Here is a 24,446-nt window from a genome sequence, read left to right on the forward strand (position 1 = left end):
ACAATGCAGAGAAACTATTGAAAACCCTTTGCACTGGTACTTTTATTTGTAAAACTTGCACAACTCAATGGGCATACACTTTCTTACACTCTTCAAAGTCATTATCCCAGCCCCCTTCCTCATTTCTGTCCTCTTTTTTCCAAGGTGAGAAATCCACAGTAACTCAAAGAGGGTACAAAAAATTCCCCACAGTCAACTTAAGAGGACAAAGATGGGAAGGGAGTGGAAAGTGACCCCACACAGAAAGATGATTTATATCAAGTTCATCCTCCTCCCAAAGCCAACACTCTGAAATTAGATTTCTTCTTTTTTCCTGAGCTGTCTTCTACAACTAATTCCTCATTTCTCTGGCTGAGAGAAAGATGAAGGCTCCCAACCCTGTGACTGCTGGGAGACAAGACCCCTGCTTATTCCAGGACCTTCCAGCAGCTACACAACAGGTGAAGAGGTCTCCGTACCACACCCCTTCGGCTCTTCTGTCTGCTCTCTGTAGTGACTGCTTCAAGATCCTCCTTCTTACCACATTCCCCATCCTCAGTTCAGATCTCCTTTCACTTGCTTTTTTGTCAGTGTTTTCCAAAGAAACAGAAACAAAATTTACAACTGTCTAAATTTTGAAACCAAAGTCTGCAGAAGCAGCAGGATTATAGAGAATACTATTCTCCACTTCGGGAAGATGGCCTTGCAGCTATTTTCTTTTTATTCCTGCAAATTTTTACTTATTGCCATGAAACAATGAAATTTATGGTGATCATCTGGAATGCTTCCCTACTTGTAGAAAAACAACTGGATTTTTTGGCTATTATGTATGTTTTCTCTTTTCCCAGTATGTTGTAAATTTTAGGGACCTACAGATCATTTTTTACTTGAAGACAAAGCCAGCGTCTATTTTCTTCATTTTTTAAATGCATTTACAGACATGTAACATAATTTCTTGTACAGAAATATCACACATCATAACATTTCTGTGAAACAAGTCAGCTGTAGACTTTAGCTAAAATTATACAAAACAGTCCCTCTGGCCTTTATTGTCTTACATGTGCACACCACAAAAACACAAAAGGAACCTTTTATTAGACAAAGACAAACTGAACCTAAATGTTCTTGTTAATAGGAGAAAATCCACGGCAAAGAGGACGACTGGATGAAAGAGATGAGAAGAAGCTGTACTGCCCCTCCTTTTCAAGAGAGTCCCTTATTCCCTTTCATGAGACAGCAATTCTCAGCAGCTCCTGGAGCTAATGAACTCTGCTCCATCTCCCCTCATCTCCCGTGTGGCTCGGCTGTTCCCTGCCATATGAACACATTCCATGCTGCTCGCTGCGTTCCAGCCTGCGCCTGCCTCTCCCACAGGTTCCTTTCTTTTTCCAGCCTTCCCCCACCTCCTCTGCACTGCACACTCAGGTCTCTTGAAAGCAAGCATGCTCCCTTGCATTCCCAAAGAGAAACCTCCCCACATCTACTGCCCCAGACTGAGCCTGATTCAGGAGCTGGACCACATCCACTATCCATACATACCTTGAATTCATTCATCTTCTTCAGCCATGAACAAAACGTACTGAAAAACCATCAGCAATACTGCTTATTACAGACGTGCTGTAGAAAATTACATGCATTTTCTTAAGAGATTCTGTCATCCGTTTTCTTCTGTCAGGAAACGGAATGCTGCCTTTTCCTTATAGCTTTGCTTTAGTCAGGCTGTGTTTCCACATTATTCCACTCACGCTCTTACATTTGTGCTGAACATTTATACCAACCAATGTAAGTTCAAACACAAAATCCATCTTTCCCTGCATGATGAGAGAGAAAGAAACCCCTTCCTGCATACCAAGTTTATCATAGAAACACATTTTTTAATAAACACTACTGTTTTGTGCCAGAGTAGCACTTCGTATTTTAAACTTAGGAACTCAGTTCTAAAAATTAGTTATCCTCATCTTGCAGCACTGCATCAGGAGTTTGCAGACAACAAAAACTGAAACACATGTCCAAAAATTTTTCTCATAATGACAGCCTTTAACCTCCCATTCTGTAAAAATTTGTAGAGTACCTTTTATTATTTTATTATGGTACCATAGCACCTTCTAAGCACATGTGTCAGCCTTACTCACAACACATACTCTTAGATAAAGTTGATGAGGAAAAAGTCCTGCAGTTATCCTTGTTTCAAGTCTATCACTTATTTTCAACCTATGTAGATCAATCTTTTCTTTTTGCTAGCATCACCCTCAAAAATTAGTATCTACACAGACTCATGGTTAACAGTGTATTTCCCCTGAACTCTTATGTTTTGGAAATATTTTTTTAACTGCAAATATGGTTGAAACAAGCATATGGTAGAAACCACACTTAGATTTAAATTGGTTGCATTAGGGAAGAAAAAAAAACAGAAGACAGATTTCTGCCATTTGTGTACAATTAGAAAGTGAAAATTTTCATAACACAATGGCAGAAGAAACATCTCCATACCAGATGTAACCCAATTGTCCTACTTTGTTTTGCTAGTAATTTAAAGTTCACCCAAAAAGCTGTACACAGACATTAACACATACCATGACCAGGACAGTGTGCTCTGCCTCACTGAAGCCCTCCAATAGTTCAAAAATCAGCATCTGAGGTTCGGGGGACCCTGACAAGCCAGCAGTGATGTGTTCAAGAATACTGTGCAACTGCAGGTAAACCATGCAAGGTCTGGATTTCCAGAGACGAACATGGTATGGGGAACTTTGGAACTCCAGCTGCCCCTGCTGAGATCCCCCTAAGCTCTACAGGGTTTCCAGACTCTGAGTTCTAGCATCGGATTTCAGGCCTACATTTAGACAGTTGAGTACCACTCAAGATGACCAATATCACAAAAAAATATTATCCTTTTATCCTATCATTTCCTTCCTTCATTTCATTCATTTGCTCTTCTATCTCTTTGCTCAGGAAAACACAGTCTGCCTCCAGCCTGAAATCCCTTTATTCTTTGAGATTTAGATTGTAGGTTGCTGAAAAATGCTGAAGACACCCAGACTTTATCATCCATGACAATTTTTGGCAGGCTGATCTATCTATAATGCAGTCAAATCATGTACTAAAATTTTAGCAATGCTTTGGATGCAAACACAGATGACTTTTAGGTAATCTGACAAACCAAGGAACACAAGAAACACAAGCACAGGTGTATTGTGCTGCTGCATCAGCGACAACTAACATGGTTGGTTGGTTTGTTTTTCTAGGTTACAGGGAAGGATTATTCTAGAGCCAAACTAAAGATACACTTGGACAGAATTCTATAAGAGGGCAGAAAGAGATTTACAATAAATCACCTAGGCAGTTAAAGCCATAATTTAAAATTCTGCTCCTGAATATAAAAATACTGACTATGATGGGCAAAGAGCTGTCCATCAAGTGTATATCAAACTCTCAGCTACTGAAGGCCATACCAATGACAATTACTCTGCTGCCTTGCCTCCAAATTACCCCTGCCTGGACAGACAGACAAATTATTTTCTTACCTGCAGATGCCTCCAAATATTTTTTCAGAACTCCATCTGAGCAAATCACAACATTTCAAGTCAGTTGAAATAAACACCTAAATACTATATGCATATACACACAAATGTAAAATTGCACCTCAGCATGGACAGTTCTTGGCTAGCAGAGCTCTGATCAGACACAAAACAAAGAATGACCATTTATATTGAGAAGCCAAAATTGCTTTTAAACTGGCCTTGTCGTGAAACAGGTCAGGCCCTGGGAAAAAAGTTTCAAGCAAGCTTTTAATTTATATTTAAATGCATAAAAGATTAATATATGTGCCTATTTTTCTCCTTTTTATCAGACAATTTTCACATTAACAGGCATATAGACAGTTCTTCCAATCAGCACTTTTTGAGAGCACTAAGCAATCAGTGTGTGTAAATCAGTGTGTGTAAAACCATCAGATATATTGCTTACCACCACCTGCGGCATCATGGATGGCTCTGCCATGTAGTTCAAATGTAGCTGACACAGGCTTGTATGTTCTACCTTGTGATGGTACTGCACAGCTTTTTCTCTTTTAATATTCAGTGCTATGATGATGTGACTTCTATGTTTAAAGCTAACTCAAATTGCTTATAATAGCACCTATCTATACAATTTCAAATCTACAGCTGTGCTTCCCAAAATGCACAGTACACTTCTTAAATTACCATGGATAGAAGATTAATGAACTAGGATGGCATCACGGTTAAGACAATTGACTTAAATCTACAAACAGGTGAAAAACCAGTTCCAGCAAGAGCTGTCTTTTACACGTCAACCCAGCAGAGAGTTCTTCCTTATCACTCCAAATGAGGTGCAATTTTTCTTACAAAAAAACCCAAAAGCAATGGCCTACAAGTAAAATTCAGGAATGGCTTCAACAGGTATTGTTGTGGGGTGATATTTTTCAGTGTCAGTTATTTTTTAAAAATTGTTTTCTCTTGGTTGCATGTGCTATAATGTATTAAGTGATGTTTCAGTTATGAAACACAAGAACTGTTCTCTCAGTTTTTATGACCAGAATTGAATTTCTTTGGTGTTAACAGGGTCTAATGAAACAACTGTGGAATATTTCTATTTACAGCTTTGGCAGTTTCCAAGATGGACATGTAAGAATCACCTACACATATTATTTGAATCATATAAATCCTGTTTTCAGGATAAAAATCCACATCCATACAATAAGAAGTAAATCACTTCTCAAGGCACTAGCACATATCCACCTACAGAGACTGTACAAATAATTCTGGTACCTTCTTCCCATTTAAACATTTTTCTCAAAAGAGCTTCCAGATGGACAGGACTTGAGTTTGGACCTTAACCAGGTATACTTGTCTTTCACTTAAGGTCACTTAAGGTATGCCAGATACAGAGTAATTCAGGATCTTCTCACCTCTATCAACACAGTGCTCCTATTTTCAGCTCCTCATCAGACAGACAGGAAGCACCCAGACTTACTGCAGTCCAGGGAACAACATGACTCTGCTCCACAGGATCCTGGCTACAGGTACCACATGGAAGAGACTGGGTAAAGGGGGGGAAGCTACAGCAGATTCCTGGAGCAAGGATCGATCACCTCACAATAAGCAGTTGTGATTCCCGCCCCCCCCCCCCCAACTCAAACTCAAGCAAAATGTGCAACTCCTTCCCTTGCTGGGCAAACTGGTCATGAGTTTTGTGAGTTTCTAGCATTTTCCAGTATGGGCCAGGCTTTTTCTTACTCTTGTACAAATGAAGCATCTTCATAAATCTCAGTATTTTTCATCTACTGACTGATGTACATCCCACGATTACCATATTTAGACACAAGATTAAAAGTTACAGCCACTTCAAACATGCTATGTTTTTCAATAAGTATTTTGAGGGGAAAAAGTGTTGTGCTCCATTAGAATTTCCCTATACACATATACACAGGGTGTTTTGCTTTGATTTTGATTGTTTGTTTGGGAGTTTTGTTTATGTTTTTGCTTTGTTTGGTTATTTTTTAATGTCCTTCCAATGGCATTCAGATGTCAAAAGAAACTGAACTCCAGATATACTTAAAACACAAGTTGTCTTAGTCATCCAATTTGCTGAACACAGCAAGAAGTATTCATCTTAATAAAGACATTGGGTTTTTAAGCAGCATATTACCTGTAGTTACTGAATTTAAATAAATCATCTTATATCCTATAAGACTTTAAAACTAATAGATCTTAGACTCTCGCACCTTATTTTTATTCACAGATTGAAAGGTGAAAATAAGTATTTCTTCTATTTCAATTCCCAGCCCATTTCTCAACTTCAAATGAAATACTTAATGAACTGTACTAGTTGAATAAACTGACACAAAGAAAATATTCTGTGCACCTGCAAAAGAGGCCATGCTGCCAAAAGCTGGTTTAGCACTTCAGCTAACATCAGTTAAAGGTGCTTATGCAGTCACTTTTCCATGGTTCAATGATTTAATTTTCTTTAAAACTTTGGCAGCTCAACTGTACAGCTTGAATATCACTTTGGCAGCATTTTATCACAAGTAGTAGAGTTGCAAAGCAAATTTTTTGAGTATTTTAACTGTATTTTAAAGGATGATCACAAATTACAGCATTAGTACACATTTCTTCATAATTAAATATGACCGGTGTTTTACATATCTAATTTAAATTAAGAACCTTTTCTGTTTTGACGTTTTCATAAAAAGAGATGTCTTACTCTTGCAGATACTATTTTCTAGTCTGGTCATGGTAAATTAGTTGTAGTCTTAAATTTCAATCTTGTTCCTGACAATTTTCAAAGATAAAATAGTGAAACCTCCTGAACCTGAAACTTTCTGTGAGGTTGCATGGAATAAGAACCTAAGAGGAGCTGTATTGGGTCTACCTCACCCAGTATCCTGAATCTAACAGTGGTAGCAAAGACTCAGGGACAAAGCCTAAGAGTGTTGTATCCTACCAGGCTGCAAAAAACCACCTTTGAAATATTTCCAAATCTGTGTGGCATCTAGATGACCACATTTCAAGACACTGATGAGCCATGTCCTGTGAATTTGTCTAATCCTATTATAACTCATCAATCTTTCATGTTTAAAATCAAGTTTTATAGTTTAGTTGACTGCTTCATAAGAAAATCAGCGTAGGGTTGTTTTGCGTTGCAATTTGTTGAACAATAGTTGTGTTTGATACTCAAGTTTTTACATGGTGAGGAAATTGAATAATAACTTTTTATTGATCTAATACCTTCAGGCCTTTAGCTGGAGTCTCAATTGTTTTAACTTGAACAATTTAAAACTATCCATCAGCCAGGCGTAGCAGGCTCATTTTCTACCTGAAATACACATTTTGCCATTGCCTCAGAGCTAATATACCACAAGTACTGTACAGAATTATAGACATACTCTCCTCTGTCTTGCTCAGCACTAAAGGGTACTGACAAAGACTGAACTACAGTTTTAAAGTATGATATCACACTACAGCCTTTGAAAACCCTCAGCTGCAAATACTTAGCTAAATGGGTTAGTCTTTTTCTTTTTAAAAGATACTACCTCTAAAACCAGTTATGCATCATATTACAAAAACACCAACAAAACCAGCAACATCACAAAATCCCAAAAAACTGACAAAATCTGAATAAAAGCACTGACATCACAAAGAGTTTGTCAAAAAGCACCGTTGACTTTTATAATGGAATTTATTCCATCATTTTAAGTCCCATTCATTACCTTCCCCAAATCCTTCCCCAAGGCAATAAAAGGTCGGAAATCAACATCCCAGCTAGAGAGCTACTGCACAAAAGTGTCTAACATGTGATGGAAAAATATTTTTCTCTCTAGTTAACATATTTTCATGGAGATACCCCTCTTACTCCATAGTAAGGCATATTAAACAAAGTCCAAAGGGAATAGAGACAGGCAGAATAATTGATGAGGAACAATCTTTTGGGAAATCAGAGACAGAAGGGCTATTAAAAAGAGAAGAGATACTTTAGTAACAAACTATGCACATAAATTTATTACCTACCCCAGCACTAAATTCCTGAGTACAGTGAAAGGAAGGAAAGACTTCTTTTGTAAAGAAGAAAGGAAAGGCTTCTTTTGTAAACAGGCAGCTCAAAGACAGAAAAACACATGGAAATTTTATATACATCTTTACAGAAACCATTAATGCATTATTCTGCTGCAATACAAAGATAAAGCAAAACTCATTTCCACGAATCAAGGACAACTAAATAAGACTAAGCTTAAGTCATGAGGTCAAAATATACCAGACTTTCTCTCTGACTGAAATGAAAAGTTATCTTCAAACCTTTAGCTTGCCTGAGAACAGAAACAATTTGTTTTAGAAATGCAAGTAGACTTGAATTGATCATCACAATTCTTTTAAAGCAGATTACACTGGATGCCACAGAGGAGAAGAATCTATCAAGTACAGCGTCATCCTCACAACGCCTATGGCTAACAGCAGAGAACAATACTTGATATCATTACCAGGAGAGGAGCCATTCAGTGCACTGAAAGAAAACACAGCCATATTTCCTTAAGGAAATCAGCAGTATTCCCTCAATCCACAGAAAACAGCATGTTCTTCCATAATGCATTTCTTTTGAAATGTACCAATTTCAAAATGTCAGTTTTTCCAGATCTTACAGGAGAGAATTGTGACTTGAGTACAGTACACTCCATGTACTGACAAACATCAGAATGCTCAGTCAATTAACTGACCTTAAAGGATTAAGAAGAAAAGGATGGCTCTCATGCAAGAAAAAGGGTCTTTCCAACTTACTCTTGTATGCTATATATAAGGCATTAACAACATTTGGTTTATCAGATTAAAAGTTTCACATTGTATGTTTTCACAAATTTTAAAAATACATAATAATGTGGTTTTCTCTGTATTTAAAAACACAGTCTGCATATCTGTAGTATCTCAACTCCAACTTGAAAGAGGACTAATCAAATAAATGTTGTTTAAAATGCCCCCAAGCCTAGTTACAATGCTTCCACTTCAAAGAGGATGAGAAAGAAAAGAAATTCCTTCCGAGCTCTGAAGTTACACAGAAATTGTCAACATCCGTACCCTGGGGGTAACAATTTAATCCCTGACAGGCCTATCAGGGCAGAAACTTCCAAAAACTCAGGGAAGAAACCTTCCCTTCAATTCCCTTAGACTTCAAACTAAGACACTGCCAATGAAAGCACCTCTGCTGACTGACCTAGCAACCCAAACACATAGGGCAAATCAAAGTGTTCTAAACAATTCCATGAAGCACAATTTAAACTAGAAAAACCCCAAAATCACAGGAATACATTAAGCTAGTTGAGTATATTCTGTCTGAAGTACCTTGAAGGCAATTCCATAAGAGTACAAAATAACCTTTCCCAAGTGTCAGAAAAACCTAGCCAGAACACCACCAACTGCATCAAAAATGGACAATGAAAACCTTCTAGGCTACTACTCCTATTATCCCACACTAACTAGCGGTTCTGTGGGTTGAAACATTCCCAGAAATCTGTCTTCAGGGGGAGAAAATATTCACTGAGAAGATACTACATTAAATGTCCAGAACCAAAAGAACTGACTGCCCAAAAGCGCAAGTGCCTGCATGTAGCTTTAACTCCAACTACCATTAGCATTTGTAAGCTTATTTTAGGAGAGAGACTGTAATCAGTCATTCCAACCATTATTTTCACCTAAGTCTTCCACTTGCCTAGAACACTGATCAGATGTGCAGTCATGTACCTATAAAAGGAGAAAATGTCAGGGATTTACTATAAAACAAAGTCATGCAAATTTTGAAATACTGAAGTTAGACCTTTCAATGGCAAAATCAAGACACTGCCCTATTCAACTGTGAAAGCTTGCAAAGGGAGAAGTTAACGCCTGTAGTTTACAAGAGTATTTTTTAACCTGCTATCAATAACTGTTATAAGGAATTATTTCTTTATCTAGTCTCAACTTTAAATGAAGTTACTAGTTTACACTAATAAAGTTATCAATCGATTAAGAGCATAATTTTATTGTAATAGCCAACAAAGTAATTTAAGTGTCTCTGCTTCCAGACAGTACTCAGAAAACAGCTTAAGATTCTTCAAACCAATTCCCAAATAAAGGGAAAAAGAATAAATAAAGCAACAGACCAAAAAAAAAAAATCATGGAGATGCCTACTTTAACTTTACTTTTTCCATACCTTAGTTTTCAAAATCAACAAGCGTCTTTGAATGCTGCATGTCTTCTTCCGGACAAAATCCTGACTACTTAACACCAAAGAGATGAGCAAGACAAAAGCAACAACTAATTTTGTGTGTAGTCAACCATCATTTACCAAATGAAGCAAACAAAACACTAAGCCAGTCATGAGGGCATTTCCAGCTTAGAGCGACTTGTCCATAAAATGGATCCTTGATAAATAAATTAGTGCTCTCTCCTTCCTGCCCATATGGACTGAAAAGGAAAAAACAAATTGACATAATGAAAATAAGTCCCCCCTTCCTGTTCCATGACCCACCATGTGGAGAAAACCACTAGAAAACAACAGTAAACTACGAGGGGCAAAAGGGAAACAGAAGCACTACTGGCACGCTTACAGGTGCATGGAAAATTAAAAGACAGTTAATAAGGGCCACAATCTCTTTCCCTGGGATGTGTGTCACCTTACACTCACCATGGGCTGAAGTCACGCAGCTACAAAGTATTCAACACACTGATTTCACTGCTCATTGCAGGGTTTTGTCTATACACAGTTTTATGATTCAGAAACATGGTACCAAAAAAAGACAGTGAAGAATTTGCAATGGTATTTGGGGTTAGAGATGTGCAAGTTTGTCTCCGATACATTTTTCAAATGTACTTCAGCTATTTCAGCATTTAGTTGCCTGTATCGTTCTTTGAAAACTGTTGTCATGGCCACATCATTATTGTACTCTGGCAAATTCTGCTCACAAGAAACAATAATATAAGACAAGCTCTGCTGCCATCGTAGCAACTGTCTCAATGCTCTCATATCTACAGAAATAACAAAATCAGTAGATCAATTTCTTCCCTGTTTCAAACAGCTGCCTGAACACATTAAACAGTTGTGTGCTTCTCTAAATTTTGTCATATATATTAGCAGGTGCTTTATACCATTTGTATTGTAGCATGAAATGTTTACTTTACCCGAGTGCAGATTCTGTCAAATTGGGATTTTCGCTTTTTCACTATTAAAAGACACTCCCAGCAACAGCACCTGATAATCCAGTGATGTGTGGCAGGGAGGGAGGCACTTAAATCTGTTTGCACCTCACCTCGTGTTATGGACGCAGAAGATGCCATGTCCATGAACACTTGAAGTGTTCCTGCATTTTTCTTAAATTAAATATAAGAACCCACAATTACACTTGTTTGGGAACAAAGCTAGCTTTAAAAGTAGAGCAGTGTTTATTTCAGAGAAAAGAAAACAAATAGCTGAATAATTTCCTGAACTGTTTTAAGGAAATACATACTAAGAAAGTAATTTGATATCAAGTAAATTAAACTTACTTTTTTGCTCTAAATTTTTGCCAATATATGAAAGCAATGTAAAATATAAGGGTTTTTTTAGCTTTTGAGTCAAATATAAGATTGTTTTTATTCTGGCTTACTTTCAGAGTTACAGATGATAAAAGGAAAAATAAAGGTTAAACAACAACTACATAATAGAAAATCTATGATTTCAAACAGTCAAGCTGATCGCTCTTCTAGAATAACAAACAGAAAAACACACTCAAAGAAGTAACCATACAATAAAAATACCAAAAATTAAAATTATTGCCATCTCTATCTAAACAAGAAGGGTTTTTAAGATTTGGTATAATACACAGTTAACCTAACTAGGTCACATATACAATTTATAAAAGACAGAAATGTTTTAAGGCAGTATCTCATGTGTCTGCTCTAATCCAGTGGCAATTGTCTCACGTCTGACAATAGCAGTGTTTAGTTTCACGTGCTTATTAAGCACCAAGCACTAAGTATTACACAAGCAGATCATTAGCCAGGTATTGTTTCTATATAAAAACATGGATTTGATTTCATAAAATATAAAATATCCAACAGAAATTGACAGGCAAAATTGTTCCACAATCTGAGAATTCACATAATGATGCATTTCCCTCCTAAAAGCATTCTGGAAAAATACTCAGAAAGGTAAGTGCATGACAGTTCTTGAAGCACAGCTCAACCGTGGAAAGCAACACTTCTTTCCTACATATATATTCAATCACATCCTTGCTCTCAAAATAAGAATAGCTTTATAAATTAATATTATTTATTTCTGCTAGCAAGTGGGAGTCAATTCAATAATCAGACAGGAAGCCAGACTACTGTGGTTCATGCATCAATGATATTGATGCAACCAAATTGTCCTTCTATTTCTTCATTTACTTTTCAATTTGCCTCTAATGGAAACAGTCATATAATTTAAGGACCAGGCACTTGCACACAAGACAAAGGCAAAAATTATGTCCAAAGAATTGTAAACCATGAAGTAAAATCCAGAAGAGAAAACAACTACATTTCAGGGTACAAACTAAGTTACAGGACTAACAGGTAGAAAATCTTTCACTTACCCTGTGAAATAAACCAATCTGAAACAGAACTGAGGAGACAAACCCACTACATTCATGATCTCTTATTTTAAGAAGCAAGCATCATTTTAACTTCAAATATATATTAGCATTGCACTGAAAACAAAAATAGAACCCTGACTGCTCTTTCCACGTTATATTACATCTCCTTTATGCTCTTCAGTAGGATTTCATAACCACTAGGAAATTAACTATGTGGTAGCTTACTGAAGAGCTCAAGAGCTTGAGCACTTAACTTCTTTACATGAAATTGTGTGAAGCTGAAGAACTCCTCTCTCCAAACCTCAACTTCTGTAACAACAGTATGCAAGATTAAACACTTTTTTTTTTAAGTAGTGCTCAGAGGTACTTGGAAAACAATCTCTACTTTCTGAAACATGCTAAAATGTGGTAACAGCACAATTTAAAAATATGCAAAAAATTAAATGGTAAAACTTTTAACCACTGAACCTTAAGCTACAAGCTATTCCATATCTCATGCAAACACAGACAAATACATGCAAGTTATGTGAATAATAAGTCTTGTCTCAAGATATGAGTTATGAGAAATTCTTGTGTGTCATTAAATATGGAAAAATATTTTTCTGTTTTAGAATATGGAAAAAAACAGATACAATCCATTAACACAAATTTTACTCTAAAAATTCTCATGCAGCTTGAATTTTAGAATTTTCTACAGTAGGCACAAAAATGAGCACAGACTTCTGTTAGAAGTTAAGTTATACAGCTTCATCCAGTGAACTTGAGTTGAAATTTTATTTTAGTTCACTGTTTTTTTTAATTAGCTTTTTCCTTTAAAAATGTAATTAAAATAGACAAGTGAACATTCCATTTCTCAAGTAGTAATCAGACTACTCCGTGAGAGTAGCACAGCAGAGATAGAACTTCTGCCATTTCCCCAGCTGCTTACACTCAGATTTTAGTGCACAGCACTTGGAGACTGCCAGGAGCGCTCAGGAACACAGGCTGAGCTGGCCAATGGGCACTGGTGGGATGCAGAGCAGGCTCTCCTGAGCAACATTCATTTACTTTACAGGCAGACAGTCACAGCTTTCACCTTCATTCTAGTTTTGAAAGCTTCTATTTTGAAAGTACTTAGGTGACAGCTCAGCCTACTCTCAATCCAAGAAAGTTTTTCAAACCGCTTTGTGTGGAACATACAAGACTCCAGTTGTTTCCAACTGGAAACCAGTCTCAACTCCTGGCCATCCAGGCACACTTGAACAACACAGGGCACCAGAGTTGCAGCAGTTCATGCAGTACCCTCTGATGTAAGAGGGAATTAAGCATCAGCCTTTCCTAATCACACTCTGCTCACTTGAAAGTCAGAAAGGCAAGTGGGCCCGGCTGTGCAACTTCTTCAAAGGCAAAGAGCTGAAGTGTTTGCAACCAGCATATCCCTCTTCCCACCTCTCACACCCAAAACAGGGCACTAGCTCAGCTAACTGGTCAAAGTACTTGCATATAGCAGTTTTACACTCACTGAACTCAGGTTCCTCAAAAAAAACCCTGGGTTTTTTTCCCAGTGGCTGTGGTATTTGAAAATACTTATCAAAGGTTTCATCTTGTACTCTTTCAGAGTACTATGATAGATTGTCAGCAACTCCTGGCCCAGCACAGGACACCCCAAGAGTATGCTAAGGAGAGTTGTCCAAATGCTTCTTGAACTCAGGTTTGGTGCTGGGGAACGTGCTCAAATTCCCAACCACCCTCTGGGTGAAGAACCTTTTTCTAATATCCAAGTTAAACCTCTCCTGACTCAGCTTCATGTCATTTTCTTGGGTCCTGTCACTGATCACCAGAGAGATCAGTGCCTGGCTGTCCATGTCCCCTCACAAGAAAGCTTTAGACCACAATGAGGTCTCTCTCAGTCTCCCATTTCCCAGGCTGAACAGACCAAGTGACCTCAGACACTCCCCATATGGCTTCCCCTCAATGCCCCTCATTGAACTGCAAGGCAAACAATGGGATGCTAAAAAAATCTTAAAATATATAAAATTAAATTACAGACATACAGAGATAAAGAAAAATGAAAGAAAAAAACCATACAAGATATACATACCCAGTTTTAGGGCAGAAGGAGTCACTTCAATCTCACCAATGGGCTGAAAGGCAGCCAGCTGAGTTGCTACCTCTGCCTCAAAGGAGTCTGGGCTGTTTCTGTCTGTCAAATTCCCATTGGTGCCATCAATCTTACGGGGAGCTTCTTGTTCATCATAAATGGCAATCAGCTATCAAAACAAAATATAATGTAGTTTATATAAAATATTTCCAAACTTCCCTCTTTTAAAAAAACCCAAAAGCTTATACTTCCTTTAAAGTACAAAATTAATGATCTTATTTCAGAACAACTAACAACAAACACACAGATTCCAGAAAGCACAGGCATTTGTGTTTAGATACATTGACTTCAATATGACTTAAGTATATGCTTCAGCACTGCCCTGTGCTGACACACATTTCTCAGAGTTAGCATGCTACTATTAGTGTGCATTTTACATTATTTCAAAACACTTAGAGATGAACACGTTTAAAAACACAGAACAGCATTTAATTCTTGGGGGTAGAGGGTGTTATTAAGTCTAAAAAATTTTAGTGCTACTGACTGACATGCTGCACAAAGGTAACACAACCACAGAAGTTGCTCTGAGCGAGCAGATGCACGTTTTATTTGTAAGAATATAATAACTGCATTCCAAGGACAAGATCCATCCAGCACAATGACACAGCATGAGGTCTCCCTAGCTGTCCAACCTGTGTCTCTCTAAGGATGAGTTTCATGGTCCAGCACAGCACACTCACACACATACACCCAGCACTTCTCTACCCACCACATATCTGCCCCTTCCTCCTATCCTGCCCTGCAAGCCTGGACCAGGTACAAGTTTCTGAGGACTGTCACTCAGTCAGTGGCTCCTACACCACTCCAGGCACATGGGAAGGCTCCGAAGTCTGCTGTCCAAGGTCACACCAGTGTGGCCATGAAAATGATAAAAACACCACAATAATTATTTTTTGCCTCTGTTAACCTAGTCTTGAACAAAGATTATCCTTTTGGTCTCTACTAATATAAAGTGATCAGACTGTGATTATGCAGCCTCATCAAGAATTGACTCACACACATGTAGCTAGGTGTAAATTGTATTAAAGTTCCAGGAAAACAGTTAAGCATGTTACAGCTCTGGGAAAACAAACCAAAATACAATTACAACTAAATAGAAGATATGATGTTCTCAACTCTGGGATGCTTTGCACTCCAGAGTCCTCTCCAAAAGCAGAGGAGGTAAGAGTAGCAGTTTTCCCTACTCCACCACCTGACGTGACACAGTTCTGCCATTTAAATGGCAAACACTTTGCCTAAGGTGCTCATTTATTTTACTTTTTCTGCACTCCTTCAGATTATCCTGTTGTTTTCCCAGCTAATCATGAGAAATACCACAACACACACAACTGGTTAGGCAACATCAAGATACACACAGAAACAAGTTTAAAGGATTGATTTACTACTTTTTATATCTCTCTGTGTTATTTTAAGGTATACATATGCTCTCTCCTATGAATATATTAGTACATCAAATCTCCTCTGACACTTCCAGGAAGTGTCAACAATTATATCCTATGAAAAACAGTATACTGAAACAAACGTTTAAACAAACTCATTTGCCCAAGGGAAGAAACGAATGTATGAAGGAAAAGGAAAGAAAAATCCTCAAGTGCTTCTAAAAGGAAGAAACTGACATTTTCAGGTCTTCCACTCATTTATAATTTGGTTGCTAGAAATGTGTCAGCTCATATTTACCAAGACACATTTCAGAGACACACAAAACCCCTTAAATAATTTGGTAGAAAACTTGCTATCTTTTTCCATGTGGAGCATGTTTCCTTTCCATGGCTGTACAAAGTTTTTACAACAGACAATTTGCTTTTTACTTGTCCCAAGCATATAGAAGATTCACTCCAGTAACAAAGACAACACTCTTTGTAGTTGATTCCTGTATAACATGTAAAGTACCCAAGTGTTCACACTGCATTAGTTATGCCCCAAAATCACATATAGCCAAAACGGCTGACTGGGATCCAGATATGAACAGATCACAGCAATTTTCTCCAGTACCAAGAAGAAACAAATCAAAACCCCCATCTTATTCTATCTTTCATTTGTTGCTGAAATGACTATTCATGTTCCTGCTATTATGGCAGCTCATTCTGATTCAGTAAGTTCCAGCAACACTGTACACCAAAAGGGTTGTTTTCTCAGTCTCACTTTTGCTGTGGATATTTAATTTCTGCAAGAGGCTGTTACTAATGAAGAGGAAATTGGAGATTGTGTAGGACTGAGGCAGTGAAAGCACTTTAGGCAATAGCAGGATACAAAGTTCATTTGAGCATCTACAATGTAGAATGGACTAAATGGAACTTGGTTGTGATTTGATGGGAACAACTGAGTTCCTCAACTAGACCTAGCTGAGTTTCCCCTTGGTTTCACACCACAGAAATCATATTAGCTGCTATATTACTTTGGAATATTCTACGCTTACTGCCCCAGGATATTGCAGAGGTGAAACACAGGAATTGGTAAAAAAAAAATAGATGAAGTCATGGAAAACCAGGAAGAACAGTTAAACAGATAGGTACAAGCACTACCTCAGTCTTAGAAGCCTCCAAAACCTGTAGTAGTATAAACCAGAAGGGCAAGCCAGGACAAACTGATGGTATAATCACTCTATTTCTATGTGCTTTCTGCAAGTATTTCCCACTGGTCACAGGCAGAGACCAGGGCAGCAGCCACATACTATTGCATACTGTGGTTTCTAAGCACCACACCTTTCCTCAGTCCTCAAAAGTTCAAATGAATCTTGTGCAGAAATAATAATATAAAATTATTTTAACAGGCAAGTCAGGTCACAGACTCCTGACACTGTCAGATATGGTAGACACCTCACCCACGTGCCAGCCCTGAGAGGCAAACTGCATCATTGCCACAGCACAGCCATTTCCCTGCACTCCCAGCAAGGCTGCTCCTGCTCCTCACCACAGTCCCCTGTCACTTCCCCAGGGTGGGTGACCACGTCCCCAGAGCTCCTTTGGAAGGGCCCCTCAGTGCAGGGGGTGGCTGGGCGCTGTCCACGGGCTGAGAGAGTCCTGCATTCAAAGGCCCTGCACAGGGCCAAGGGCATCAGCAGTGCCCACCCCACCGGCAGAGGACTCAGGTCAAAGTTTTGATTGCAATGACAAAATCTTCATGTCACTGAGGGTCCCTAAAGCACCTGCCCTAGCACTGGGTGACCCTGCCCAAGAGCTGAAGTCACCAGTCAAACACCTTCCTCAGCACCTGCTCAGGAATGAGCCGGGTGCAGGCAGGTTGAGGGGCCCTCAACCTGAGGGACCTGTATATTTTACTGGCTTTTCTGTACTGAGGAAATCACAGTGCCTGAGTGTGGGTAAAGCCCCCCACATCTTCGCCTTCACAAACACGTGACTCGATGCTGCTGTCAGCTCTGCCCCTAGATGGACCTGCCACTCTGCCACTCTTGTTCACCAGACAAGAAGGTTCAGCACATGGGGATATGCTGGCTCCTCTCCTGCCAACTCCTGCAGCAGAGGCACGAGAAGAGATGATAACACTACACCCCTTCCCAACTGTACCCACACCAGCACTCTATTTCCAGACTCTGAGCCCGAGCAGACAGGGCACAGCTGCAAGCCAACACCTGCAATAGAGGCTGGCAAACAGCTGGAAGAAGATTCCACCTGAGCCAGACCACATAGGCCCAACACCTGCCTGAAAACAGGAAGCCTCTTACTGCTGACATTCTGTGACTTCTGAGAAAAACCCACAGTTCCTTAGTCTACACCCAGGCACTACTTTGACAGACTAAACAAAGAAAAAACCAATGAAAGCCTGTTTCTTTAGAGAATGGACCACACCAGTAATTAAGTTAAACAATCTAAACTCCCATTTTTTACAGAGTGTGGAAAGGAGATGCTACAGTACTGCCTGTGGAGGTAGCAAAGATGTGATGACTTTCCTCTCCAGTGAAATAAACTTTGTTTTCTAAAATGTTTATCGGGGAGAGAACTCCTCAGGACCACAGTTGCAGCAGCATCTTACCAGTAGCAATTCTAACACAAATAACACTGCTAATCAATCAAAGTATTATAAATATCTGCTTTAGCCTTTCAAAGGGAATTAATACAATTAAGGTTATGTAAATTAACAACTCAAAAATAATTTTCATAATTGACTTCTAATTTCCAGTACAGAAAATTCTTTAATTGGAACAGACTGCCAAAATCTTCTGATTGAAAATAATTTCAGGATGGATTAAGAAATTCCCACAAACATATGAATAAAACACACCACTGCTGGCAACACTAGTTTATTCTTTACCAGTTCATTATCTTGAAATATTGAGAATTCAGAAGGTCAGCTGATTGGGATTTTCTTAACACATCAAAATATTACTGTAGACATTTGTAAATTGAGCAATTTGTACAATTTTGTACACTTGCTGTAGTCAGGCATCTCTTTTTTAAATGTTATTTAAGGAACATGAATATTTATTGTGAAAGATATATATGTATTTCTGTATAGGTGAAATGGTTCTACAGCCGTTATTGTTATTGCAATATCTATTAATATCCTACCAGTTACATAGAAAATCAATAAATTAGCAAAATTTAGTACTTATCCACCATTTTTGGTTACTGAACTCTCTTTACCAATACTGACAGTCACAACACAAGGCAGCAATAATGAACACTTCTATTTTATTAGCATTTTTTGTGGTATCTTATTACAAGGCACAGTGATACAGCCAAATTTTAACTTTGTATGCTGCCCAATGGCACAGCTCTTCCAATACTTTACTGATATTTCAATTGCAAAGCTTCAGAAAAGTAAAACAAGATTATGTACAAATTATGTGACTCCATTCCCCAACACACTCATTGGATTAAGATCCAGCAAAGGGCACACAGTGCAGCCATGCCTCCCTGGGCATGGGGAGGGACACCACACACACCAGAGGTATTAAAACTCCTTCCAAATTATTACTGCAACAGTTTGTTTCAGTCCTCACTAATTAAACTTAATTAAACATAACTTTATGGAGTTTCAGAACTCTTAAGAAAAACATCCTCACCTTTGAACAACTAGCAGTGAATTAAGGCACTTGTTTGTTAAGTCAGAAACAGCTGACTTTACACTGCCCTACACACCATTTTAAATAAAAGGTTTCATAATTATTTCTCTTCAAACTACACTTTTGATGACTAGATTGTTGCTAATAAGATTAAAACCTGTATATTTTACTAGCTTTTCTGTACTGAATTAGAAAATAGACACCACTACTTCCCTTCTGACCCCAAACACCAGGCATTTACATGAAGCACTAAGGAAGAAATGGCAAAATACAAGCTTGTTTGCAATTAAATTAATCAGCTTTCAATTACTGTCAGGATAAAATCACTAAGAGAAGTTCTCCATCATAGGCTAGCATTGGTACATGATTGAAAAGATACAATTTTCAACAGCTGAAATTACATATTCAAAAACACAAAATGCAATTAAATGCTCAACTTCTATTAAATTTTTCATTCAAGTCGGATGGAAGTTTTTCCTCCAAATTTCTTTTTTCCACATTCACTTTAGATTCTTCTCTCACTTAGGGACAACCAGCAGCAGTAAAACTGTGGATTTTATTCCAGACATGTTTGTTTCCTGTTCAGGTGCTCTGTCCATGATTTCAAATACCCATATAGGAAAATAAGACTTGTTTTAAAAATATCTTTGTTTCTGATGGCCAGTGCTCCTGTGAGAATGGTTCTCAGTTGCTCATAAAATAATGTGGCTAAAACATGCTCCCTTTTTGGGGCTCATTAGCAAAAGACTCTTCACAGAAAGCACTGAATTTTAACAAAGAGCTGCCAGGAGTGAATGAAAAGCTCAGTGACTATTTCGTTGAGCTTCATGGCATAAGGAGAAGTGATGGCTTAAGCTACAGCAGAAACCGATGTTTGCCACAGGAGCGACCACATTACCTTGCTCTCTGGTCTCAATTTGGGATCTCTAGGACTCATCTTGCATTTGTACCTCTGCATAGGTAACAAAGAGATACAAAGATACACAGTGTCCCTGTATGTGACACACTGATACCAGAACACAGCAACGTTCAAAATAACATTTTAAAGTAATTTTAAAAATCAGAACTTCAATGAGCTATACTTTTAAGTTATGCCCACGAGGGGACAAGAAGACTTTACACTGAGACAGGAAGACTGAGAGCAAAGTGTACCATATGTTGAACCAAAAAAAGAAGAAAGTATTCACAAAGACACTGTGAAAGTTGCCTCACTCCACAAACCAATTAATGTAAAATCAGGTTTTATATATTACTTATGAAAGAATCCTGTTCAAATGGTTAAAAGATGAAAGCCTGGTAACAGTGCAACATAGAACTAAGGTAATTAGGGTACCTCAAAATGGATGAAAGCATTATTTAATTTTTCAATTTAAAACTTTCCTGGAGCTCTACAACCTTTCTTCAATATTCTTTCAAGGTATTCTTGTGGTATGTACTGATGACTGTTTCAAATTATATTCTTGCATAATAGTATGCCTTGGAATTCCTTAAACTTAAAATAAAGGCTGTCAAGGAAAAATACCAATATACACACCATATGGCAAGCCTTCCTTCACACCTACATATGAAAACAAATTACAGATACATTGCATAAAAGCTACAGTGATTAGCTCATCTTGTTTACCTACATGCCAAAAAAAAGTACACCAAAGTGTCTTCCCAAGGACCACCTGACACTTTTCCTATCCTTGTAATTCAGAGTTTTTTGGTACTGGCCAAAAGCAGCCAAGAACAGAATCCTACTACACACATACAAACAATGGTAGCCTCTGCTCTGAAAAGTTTCCAAATATACAAAAATATTCAATAGGAAGAGAAGCAGCATGCCTAGCAGCTGCCAGGCCTAGCTCAAGACCCAGCTACTTCATAAAGAAGGGAAAGGAGTTTTTCAAAGGTCATTAAAAAAAACCATTGCCTGATTGATAAGCCCTTCTATAATTCTTCTTCCTGTCCAACCTATTCCTTCGTGGGCACACGTGACTGTACTTCAAACAATGCAGCTGATTGGGTACTTAATGTTGATATTTGTGGCAAAGTTTGATGAGCCCTTCAAGCATGACTGAGATGTAATTTTTTAAGCCACTTACTTATTTGAGAGCTGTTATGGAGATCCATAGTACAATACAGACAATCCTTGAGGGTTGACTTCGGGTAGCTTCCCTGGCAGATATAAATGCTAGTGCTAAAATGTCAAGGATTTATAATTATGATGGCGGATGCATAAAACACATAAAACAAGCCTTATTAGGATTGATTGAAGTAAATATACCAAAGGACATTTCTCCTTTCTTCTGTAAAAGATTCATGTTCAATGCTATTTGTAGCCTGTCACACTCATTATGCTTTCATGTGAAATAGCTTCTGAGTTTTGCTAGATAACAAATGCCCTTTGCTTTTATTCTTCCTCTATCCAAGTGAAAAAAAACAAATTGAGGAAGGATTGTGGAATGCAAGACTGATTATTTCCTTTCTGCTTAACTTGAAACTGAGTACTTTCACCTATATGGACTTTACAGAAGATGAGCTAATTTTGGAGAGTCCATTTCAAATGGCACTACAAAAATGTAGATAATTAATACCAAAGACTGCATTATTAACTAGAACTGTATTTGTCAAATGCACTTATTGGAATCAGTTATTGAAAAGGAAAAATTTACTGTGCCATGAAATAAGCATATACTTAAAAATGAAAGTGACATCTTAGTTACAATATTGTGAGTAAGTAGCAGTGAAAGTTCACTCTCATAATATGAATTATAGTAACTTCATAATATGAATTTTACCTTAGAATACTACTTCAATGCTAAATTAACTGCTTAGTTACACAGCAACCAAACTCCACCCAACAGAACAAGCATCTTTATTGAGAGAGAGCCCAGCAATTCTGGATACTCCGAGTCACACACTGTCATAATGAGGCAGGGAGTGGAAAGCCAAATGAGAAAATCTCAAGCTGCTCCCAGCTCCAACTGTGGCACAGGCATTCCCACTCCTACTTTCAGCAGGCACTTTGCCTGGCATTCAGAAGAATTCTCACCAACCTCTTCCCACACCTTTCTACATGTTTTTCAAGTCCTGATCTTGCTTCAAATGACCTTTGGATTATACAGGCATGTGAAAATCTTCAGAAATTTAAACCTAAGTAAACTGTGGTGAAGAGGCATTATATCACTTCAACTAAGACCAGAAGGCATAGCTGAAAGCTTTAGGAATTTGCATGGCTGTCCATACTCCCCACAATGATTTATGATGTTAAAAAAAACAATTTGTATTGAGCACTTCAGCCTTCTTATATTTTCTAGATTACAATTTAATGAGGGTCCACAGAACAATTCAATTTGAAAGGGAAGTCACTGGTCTAATCTTTCACTCAAAGTAGGACCATACTGACAACTTGGCTCAAACTTAAAGTTGTCTCTGGTTGCTCAGAGACAATTTTTATGCATCTGAAAGGATGAATATTTCACAAGTCTCTGGGCATCTGTTTCAGTGCTTGACCACCCTTGTAGTGCAAAAAAAAACTCTCTCATATCTTAACAGAATCTCCCTCATGACCATTTTATGTCCATTACCTCCTCTTTTCTCACTGTGGACTTTCAAGAAGGTAGGATGTAGTCTCCTCTACACTCTCTCTTATCCTATGAAGTTCACTCACCCTTTCTCCCCAAGTCTCATGTTCAATCCCTGATCTTTCTGGTGATCCTGTGCTGAGCTGCTTTCAAATATGTCAGTGTCTTTCTTGCACCAAAGAAGACCAAAACTAAATACAACAGTCCAGCTGTGGCCTCAAGTGCCAAACAGATGGAATTGCTTCCCTTGGCTACCATGTGTATTCAGCTTTCTTAGATGCAAACCTGAGACAAACCTAGAACTAATTCTACCAAATTCACTTTCTTATTTTCTCTCTTGTTGACTTGACAATATGCATCATGTGCAAAAATACATTTTTGCTTTAGCCCCAGTGACTCAATGACAGCACATGAATTAGCTGTTTGTTTGGTTTAAACAGCTTTGATCTTTTTAGAGGACATTACAGGATGGGGCAATGGAACTTTAGAAGTAGAAAAAAAGCAAAACAGTACCAAAAATGCTTGAATTGTAAAACCCATCAGAAAGTGTAAAACCATCTGTACAGCATAGCACACACAACAACTTCCATTAGTACAAACAGGCTTGATAAATCTTGGGATGTTGCCACACGTCATGAAGTTCTCACACTGTGTTTCTGTCTGTGCAGAAAAACATTTCAGTATTTCCAACTGCCAAGAGTCCTATTCCTACTGATGCCTTGCTTAGTGAGACTGCATTATTTGCCCTGTCTCTGACAGTTTATATGTCAGGCTCTAGAAAGGCAAAAGTAAGCTTACAAAACTGGTTGTCACCTTGATGAGGAAAGGTCTGTCCCTAATGATAAACTAATGCTATCAGTCTCTTCTAGTTTGTTATTAATTCTGTCAATACACAGTATTCCTAGACACTTTCTAGTGCATTATAATAAAGTATGCACAGCCCTTTGAAAAAACTAGAAAATAAATACTTTTTGCCTTTCACATAGTGACCTCATTTGCAGAAGTAGCATGACCCCATATGCTTCAGCAGCAGAAGTCAGCTGACCTTCACCTCTAGTAATCATATCTCTGAAGAAAGCTCCTAAACAGCATCATGATGCTCTTATGCGTAAAATTTGAGACAGGAACATGAGGAGAGGGGAGAGACGTTCAAAAGAAATGCAATGGAAGTATCACCAAGTTCCTCAGAATGTATTTAGTAATTGGCTAGCTCACATGAATTGTTTCTCCACACTCATTAATAGAAGACTACAAAGTCAATCATTGTCACTCACAGAAGAATTGTGTATTCTTTTTTAAAGATAAACCAGTTTATGAAGGCTGCAGAAACTGAAGAAGAAACCTACAAAGTCTCAGTCTCAGAAGATCAGTAAAAGGCAAAATTGTGAAATATTTAGGAACTTTAGAAGCAGCACAATGGTTCCAAATACAAATACATATTCCCAAATGAATTACAAGAACAGAAGGGCTAGAAAAAAAATTATTTTGACTTGACACTGTAATGCACCATTACTGTGAAAACAATGAAACTAAAAGTAACATTTCTAGAGATTATCACATCCCTGGCAATAACAAAAAACTCTTCAATAAGAATTACTCATTTCAGCAATCAGTTCGTAGCAGACATCCTACTGCTGCCTTGC

The 24,446-nt window shown here is 38.0% G+C and overlaps 1 protein-coding gene across 2 annotated transcripts in view; it reads right to left on the minus strand.

Annotated features, from left to right (window-relative positions):
- PARD3B (par-3 family cell polarity regulator beta) overlaps positions 1-24,446 on the minus strand; it is a 394,093-nt gene that overhangs the window by 262,819 nt on the left and 106,828 nt on the right. For both annotated transcript variants that reach the window (XM_066553233.1, XM_066553232.1), the window contains exon 3: positions 14,152-14,320. In XM_066553233.1, coding sequence (XP_066409330.1) covers positions 14,152-14,320 — 169 coding nt within the window. The remainder of the gene's footprint in view (positions 1-14,151; positions 14,321-24,446) is intronic.

The sequence above is a fragment of the Molothrus aeneus genome, chromosome 7 (assembly GCF_037042795.1).
Source record: "Molothrus aeneus isolate 106 chromosome 7, BPBGC_Maene_1.0, whole genome shotgun sequence".
In the NCBI taxonomy this organism is placed as follows: Eukaryota; Metazoa; Chordata; class Aves; order Passeriformes; family Icteridae; genus Molothrus; species Molothrus aeneus.